This window comes from Cricetulus griseus, chromosome 7 (assembly GCF_003668045.3).
Source record: "Cricetulus griseus strain 17A/GY chromosome 7, alternate assembly CriGri-PICRH-1.0, whole genome shotgun sequence".
NCBI lineage: Eukaryota > Metazoa > Chordata > Mammalia > Rodentia > Cricetidae > Cricetulus > Cricetulus griseus.
Genome location: NC_048600.1, coordinates 87,393,056 through 87,401,459, shown reverse-complemented (window position 1 = coordinate 87,401,459; position 8,404 = coordinate 87,393,056). Strand labels below are relative to the sequence as shown.

Genomic DNA, 8,404 nt, shown 5'->3' with positions numbered 1-8,404 from the left:
TCCGTTATTACACACCTACTGGAGGTGATGGCAGTTATGGGCATACCGGCGCAGATAAAAACTGACAATGCTCCAGCATATGTCTCCACAAAAATGGAACAGTTTTTCAAATATTATAACATTAAGCATGTCACAGGTATACCACACAACCCTACAGGACAAGCAGTCGTCGAAAGGTCTAACAGGACACTTAAGGAGATGCTCCATAGGCAAGCTGGTAAGTCAAAACCCCCCAAACATAGATTACATAATGCCTTATTAACGCTAAACTTTCTTAATGCCAATGACAGTGGGCAGACAGCTGCGGAAAGACACTGGACTACGGAAAAAACAGCTGAACTGAACCAACCAGTGTATTACAAAGATGTGCTGACCTCGGTATGGAAACCTGGACATGTATTACGTTGGGGTAGGGGTTTTGCATTTGTCTCCACAGGAGAAGAAAATCTTTGGATACCATCAAAATTGATCAAGATTCGAGTTGAAGGAGACAACCCCCTCGACAAGGATGACTGACAGGTATTTTCTGAGGAACTGCCCTCTATAAGTCAAAGGACATTACATGTATGGATACTCAAGGAAAGAACGTAGCTATAACCATCGAACAAAAGGAACGTGCTATACGGTAAAAATTTACAGCTGTCTCTCGAATAACTCTATGTCTATTCATTTCCTGGTCCCTATTCAACTAAATCGAGACTGGATTTAGAGTTGGGTTTGGCTTTCCTACTCTAAAATCCAAGCATGTTATTTAACAACATTTAAAAGTTTCTGTGTTATATCAAAAAGCCAATTGCTATAATACAGAATAAATAAAGAATAAGAGGACTATCTTTGTTTTTCTTGGCTTTTCTTTTACACCCTCTCAGAATCGTTGTTAGTCAAGGCTCATCAAGGTACCTTTTCCAGTACACATACATAAACAAGCGAACATTTCTCTGATGACACTTATGTTTGAGTCCCATACAGCCATCAAGACCCAGCCTGACAGCAATCCCTACATGCTCCGGAAAAGGAATTGGACTACACCTTCCTGACTACACTGGATTCAACTCACTCCGTTTCGACTGACACTCCAACCAGAACCTCGAGTAACGACTTCAATCAAGTTGAGGATTTCAACGTAGATCTTCAATCAAACAAATCATCTAACATGGACTAGACATAACTCATTAGAGACTTTCCCTGTACTAGCGTTTTTTTTTTTCCACAGGGCCCCCACATGACCATCTTCGTCCCGTTTCAGCAGGAAGTAACCTAGAAGATGCTACGCCCCCGTTCCCCATTATTGTGTACTAGGGTAGTGTAAGCCTAGTTAAGAATGACCTTCTTATTGTTTAGAGTTGGGATTGGAAGAAGGTGTTCAAGTTAGACACTTTTTCCACATGACTTTAAGACTTAGCTAGAATAGACATAGGATGTATCATAGCAGATTATTGTATATTCTTGTATTCCACCCTTATGATTGTTAGTTTTGGATATTTTACACTATTAAGTTTTAATCCTCTCTTAGACTAAAAGGGGAATTGTAGGGAGTAACCCTAGCCCCGCCCAATAGTCCTGGGGCAGGTACCAGGTGGACCTGGGGACTCGCCCATAAGGGCGGGGTGAAGGAAAGCCGGGATGACGTAAGAGGGGCTTCTTAAAGAACTGCACGGGGGGACCGCGCTCTCTCTTTTGTTCTGGCTGTGCTGGCTGGGTTCTTAACCTAGCTCTGGCCTGTGTAACACCCGGTTGTGCTTGGAAATAAAGAGACCATAACCCAATAAGGAGGTACCTTAATGTTCTCCAACATATAGGTCTTCCATTTCCAGTTTTGTGATTGCTTGCCCGGCAGGTTTCAGGTATGATAACATTCTTTGCCATTTCCATACTCTGCAAAATTCTGCCATACTGTAGAAAACCTTGCTCCACAGATACATTTATGACCATTTTGATTATTTATTTACACCTAATTTATTATTTACACCAATATAATTTATTACAATTACATACATGGTAATTCTTTTTCCATTTTAATCTAATAACAGCTATTTAGAGGGTGGGGACAATTCTGGAATTTTTAAGTTTTCTTTTAAAACATGTTTATCTTTGGAACACTAGTAAACTTCGAACAAATCCCCTATTCAAAACAGCTCAGAACAAGCAATGCATGCACTTGCTCCTTGCTGAAATCCATTGACCAGAGTATCAACATCACCTGAGTATCCATTTATAAAATTGAATATCAGCTTCATAAACAGAGTCAATGTTGTCAGAGAAGCACAGGTGAGTTGCATGTATATTAACTGGTAGAAGCATATCCACAGGAGATTATTATCTGCTATTCAGGCAAAGAATCGAAGACTTGAAGTCTATTGGCAGAAGCTGCAAGCTTCAAAGGTGACCTCTGCTTTGTAATCTCTTCATGTAAGCCTACATGATGCATTTATTCAGTTATTCTTTATCAGTAAAAACTTGGGGGTCAGATATAGGGTATAAATGATCAGTGGAGCAGCTGAGAAGTGACCAGGGACCATCTCACTCTTTCCTTCCTTGATACAAAAGGGCTTATAATCTTTCTTCACCACTCCCTACTACTTCCTGTGTCTCTCTGTATGTCCTTGTCATCCAAAATCTCTATGCCTAATTTTGATCAGCTAGCAGCAAGCTCTGCCCTCTGATTCAAGGTAAACTTTATTGTCTGTCTTAAGAGTATAAGAGTGTGATCAAGATGTCCCACAACACCTACATAAGATATGGGCCCCACTAATTTATAGAATAATTAGAATAATTCTGAAAAAATAGGTACATGGCTGCACCTACATTTCCCTTCTCATTGTCACCAAAAATAACATTCAAGTGTTAAACTGTTAATGCAACTTCACTCATGACCATTAGCAGAATGAAGACCCCAGCATCTGGACTCAATCAGATAGTGTCATGGAAAGATGTCCCACTGCTCTGTGTGTGTCGTTCATTTTCTTCATTTTCTTTTCAGTTAGAGGTTGAACTCAGGGCCTTGGGCATGCTAGATAACTGCAGTACCAATGAGCTAAATGCTCAGGTCCTATCCGTATATCTCTTCGTGTTTCTCCTTGACTTCTTGCCAGCTTTGATTTGGACTGGTGTTCATTAGACAGAAGAAAACAGAACAAGTCAAGGAACTGATTTAAAGATACAGCCCACCTACTTGGGAACTGATAAGTCCAGTAGCTACAAACCAGAATCCCTGGGAAGAGTGGAGGTTGCAGTCTTAAATCTGAGGCAATATAGATGAGCTTTCTCAAGAGACAGTAGTTTTTCTGTCTCTTCCAACAACAGCTCGAATGATGATCATCACATTATGAAGGTTTGAAGTTAATTTGCAATGATTTAATGTTAATTGCTAATTTAAAATTTAATAACAGTGTAAAACATGTTCATAGAAATTTCCAGAAGTAGAATTCTACCAAAATTTCTATCAAGACCTACACAGGTTCCTATGACAATGAACTATAAAGTTACATATGAATATTTGAAGATGAAGTCAAGAGGATAAAGTTAAATGCTACTTCATAAAATGTTTATCATTTAATTTCCTACATCACTATCAATGGAATCATATGAATTGAAACAAAGTGATGAGTCATTAGTTTTACTAAAAAGAACATTGCATCTTACCCACCCTAATACTTAACTTGTGTACTTAGTTGCTTCTGTAAAGCTAATCACAGAGTATCTAATTTTCATGCATGAAGTTTCAAGTTTAGTGACTTTATATCCTGGGTAGATTGAAAAATAGTAACTATTTGGATTTAAAGTTCATTTCTGTCTTAAATTTGAAAGAGTCTTTGTCTCAGGATACAGCACCACCAGGAAATCTTAATGGATAAGGAGTCACAACCAGGAAGGCCTGGCCTTGCTGTGGTATGTTGGCAGTCAGCCTTTCCTACATGGACGTTACAGTCTGTCAAGAATAGCTGTGAATCAGTGATCAGGGCTAAGGTAGCTGTGAGATGAGTACCACATGCAGAGGAAGCATGGGACGTGAGTGGCAATTGAATGCTGACTTCAATATTTCAGGTAGGAAATGATGGCATCCTTTTCTTTTTTTCATTTTTTAAAACTTTTCCTGCCCCATGTTTCTAGGTTGAGAGAGCATTCCTCTATGTGGAATGGGCTCCCAATGTTCATTTGTATACTAGAGATAAATACTGAGATGGCATTCATTTCTAAGAATATGTTTGAATGGGTTTAAATGCCTAGGTAAGAAGATGATGAAGAAGAGAAATTATATGTTTTGCTAGATTAGAGTGCAAGGTAAGAAAAAATTTCAATAAAACTCATATTAGATCTTGAATTAATTTTATTTTATCATGAGAAACAAGAGACATGGGACACAGAAGAGGTGAGGAGAGATAGGATTGATTTTCCCTTGGGATGCATTGATACTCAGATGCCTGTGGGAGGGAAGAATCCATAGAAGATGATTAATTAGCAAGGAGGTATTGAATTTTGTAGGTTAGAGAGACAAATATATCTGACTTTTATTGGTAATCTAACACATTAAAGTAAATGTGTTTTTATTTGGTCTGATGTAAAATTAAGGAGATCAGGTGTTTAGAAATCCTTTAAGAAAATTAACAGAAAAAATCTACATAATGGGGTGAACTACAGTTGCAGGATTAAGCAGGCAGGCAAGAAAGAGATTTGCCAATACACTGTATACATCAGAAGCAATTATGAGCAACTAAACTGATGGGGGAAGTCTTCTGTGCATATGCTTCTCTTATTGGTTGATGAATAAAACACTGTTGGCCAATAGGAAAGCAAGATAGTTGGGACAAGGAGACAAGGAGGATTCTGGGAAGTGCAGTAAGAGAGGAGTCACCTTGTCATCCCAGGAGGAGAGGACACATGAGTCTGGCATTCTTGGTAAATAAGATCATGTAGGAATACATATATTAGTAGTTATGTATTATGTATTTTAAGACAGAGCTAGTCAATAAGAAATACTAGTCACCAGGCAACAGTTTATAATTAATAAAGTGTCTCCTGTGTTATTTGGGGGCTCTGAGGTAACTGCAGAATAGGGAAAGACTTCAAACACTTCATAGATCTGCAGAATATGGCATTTAAATGTTTTAATATTAGTATTCCATTGACATGAGACACAATTGGTCCTGACAGCACACAGCTATTCTCGAGAATATGTCGGGCATTGATGTTACTCCTTCTCGAGTCCATTCTCTCCTCAGCTAATGACCACTAGGGCAAAGAGCTGCCCCCATCTCGACCACTGACTTTGGGCATGCTGTCCTACTGTGCTTGCAGGAGATAAACTTAGAAGACTGCTGAAGTTTGCCAAGTCAGGGTAAGACAGCCCTTCTACCTCCCTGTTTCTGTGTTGGTCAGTAAGATACTCTAGGCCTTAGACAAAGTTGGTTGCCCTTATACTTTTGTGAGTGTGTGGGTGACTGTCCAGGTAACCTGCTGTTTCTGTCTTTGCTGCACCTTTTGGAAGTTGCTCGCCTGCACTTCCTACCTACCCTAGTATTGTTATCCTCTTTCTCAAGTCTTTGATGTGGTTGAAGATTAGACTGTCACAATTTTTGTTCTCTCTTCCTAGATAGAAATATTAGGTACAAGACTTAAACTTTCCATTTTAGGACAACTCTATAGTAATTTTGCCTTTACCCCAGGACTGGATAGCTAGTTCATGCCTTTTGCTCTAGCTGTTTCACTGGCGATAGGTCTTAAGTGTGTTTTTCTTACTTTTCCTTCTCCTAGAGCATACTTGATATTTGCTATCTTTGTATATAGTTTTGTATAAAGCCTAAATCTTTTTTCTTTAGACTAAAAGGGGAATTGTAGTGAGATATCCACCCTGCCAGCATGTGTAGCACTGAATGGACATGGTCACAGGCGCTGATGTGACAGGGTGTGTTTAGGTCTGGGGACAGGACAGGTGGCTGGCTCTCTCTTGCTTCCAGTGGGGTCACAGAGGGATCCTGGGTGATTCCTTGGTGCTGGAAATTGTGGTGGTCAGCTTCTTCTTGTGTAAGTGCCTTCTCCCCAAATAAACTTCACCTAACCTGTATTGAGTCTAGTAAATCTTGATTCCCATGCAATACAAGACAATACTAGACTATTAGAGCATTCTAAGTCAGCATTAAGAAAATACATTTATGGCTATAATGGCTGAGCATACTTGGATATAGAGGTTACAGTGACTTTGATGAAAGTAAGATTAATTACTGAAGAACATGCAACACATCATATGTGTCATAGAAACATGTCTCTTTTCACTAGTACATGGAGATGGATTAGGGGAGTATCAGCAGTATATATGGTACTGGGTTAGAATGTCGTCACCTACCATGGACAACTGAAGAAGTGAAGACATCATGGTTATTCCATGCCATAGTGAAGATATATATATATATATATATATATATATATCAGAATATAAAAATCTTTCTAAAATAAAAAGATAAGATTGAAGAATAGAATCAATCTATCACATACAGACTCAAACATGTGTAATGTATGAAATTGTTATTTTTTTTAAAAGTCTCAGAGGCAATTATGACTGGCAGCAACGAAACTGTTATCTCCCAATTCCTCCTCCTGGGCCTGCCCATACCCCCAGAGCACCAGCACCTGTTCTATGCCCTGTTCCTGGCCATGTACCTCACCACTGTCCTGGGGAACCTCATCATCATCATCCTCATTCTACTGGACTCCCATCTCCACACACCCATGTACTTGTTTCTCAGCAACTTGTCCTTCTCTGACCTCTGCTTCTCCTCTGTCACAATGCCCAAATTGCTGCAGAACATGCAAACCCTGGACCCATCGATACCCTATACAGGTTGTCTGACACAAATATACTTTTTAATGTTTTTTGGAGACATGGAGAGCTTCCTTCTTATGGTCATGGCCTATGACCGCTATGTGGCCATCTGCTTCCCCCTTCATTACACCAGCATCATGAGCCCCAAGCTCTGTGCTTGTCTGTTGCTGCCACTGTGGATGCTGGCCACAGTCAATGCCATGATGCATACACTGCTCTTGGCTAGATTGTCTTTTTGTGAGAACAATGTGATTCTCCACTTTTTCTGTGACATATTAGCTCTCCTGAAGCTGGCTTGCACAGACACTTACATTAATGAGTTAATGATATTAATCATGAGTGGTCTCATTGGTATTGTACCATTCCTACTCATTGTTATGTCCTATGCAAGGATTGTGTTTTCTATTCTCAAGGGTCCATCTACCCAAGGCATCCATAAGCTCTTCTCCACCTGTGGTTCCCACTTGTCTGTGGTTTCCCTGTTCTATGGGACAATTATTGGTCTATTCTTATGTCCTTCATCTAATAACTCAACTGTGAAGGAGACTACCATGGCTATGATGTACACAGTGGTGACTCCCATGCTGAACCCCTTCATCTACAGCCTGAGGAACAGAGACATAAAGGGAGCCCTGATAAGAGTTATCTTCAATAAGAAAATTTCTTTGTAATGGTAACACTTGGAATTTTTACATAATTTTATGTAATAAATGTAATAATGTTAATATTTTACATCAGATGTTGTCTCTCATCATAGAGCCTACAGGAAAGGGCATGCTACATAACTTCAATACCTGAAAGAGACGATTTGTGGTGGAGTAGTCAAAGTAGGAAAGATTGTCTTTGATATCTGGCTATATCTTCCTCCTTGCCTTCGATAAATTATCCTGGAAAAGCATTGTGGAAAAGATTCTGTCTAATATGATCACTGTTCCTTGCATTTTTAAGTTGCTGCAACATTTTATCATTTACCCTGAATTCTGTTTTTACTGATTGATCAACTAAAGTGGTTTCTGTAAAGAATTTATGACTTTTGCTAACAATGAAATCTCCCCCACACCCACCCTACTTCTAATATTTGCTACAGGTTCTCTCACAGTGATTTTCAACATCATTTTTCTCTTAATTCCCTCTTATTATTTTCATGTCTTTGTTATCTTTCCTGACTACTCTTGACCCTGAACATATTAGGGGCAATCATTTTGTACAACAATGTCATTCATGCAGTTTGCTCTTAAGTTGACTAATAACAAGGAGCCATTCCTTTTCTAAGATGAGGGAAAGAAAATTGAAAGCTGGAAGCTTCATATATGTTTTCTGTTTGACTTTGTAAAGTTTCTGTTTATAGGGGGTGGCTTTATTTTAACCTGGTGACAGTCTCAAGGAGGTAGGGAAGTGTTTGCTTCACAGACTGAATATTGTGAAATTCAGTGACATCCCATCTCACATGGAGGGGCAATGGTTGAGCATGCATTAAATTATAGGCCAATTCAACTCTTTTGTCTCATTACTTTACAAAAGGGAATTTTTCTTTATTTTTATATACTTTGCCTCACTATGGCATGAAATAACCTTGTTGCCTTGATT

General features: G+C 39.1%; 1 protein-coding gene across 1 annotated transcript; it reads left to right on the top strand.

Moving 5' to 3' along the window:
- The first annotated feature begins 6,549 nt into the window (after nucleotides 1-6,549).
- Nucleotides 6,550-7,488, top strand: LOC100762201 (olfactory receptor 1496). Its single transcript, XM_027426157.1, has one exon. The coding sequence runs from the start codon at nucleotides 6,550-6,552 to the stop codon at nucleotides 7,486-7,488; it is 939 nt and encodes a 312-aa protein (XP_027281958.1).
- The last annotated feature ends 916 nt before the right edge of the window (nucleotides 7,489-8,404 follow it).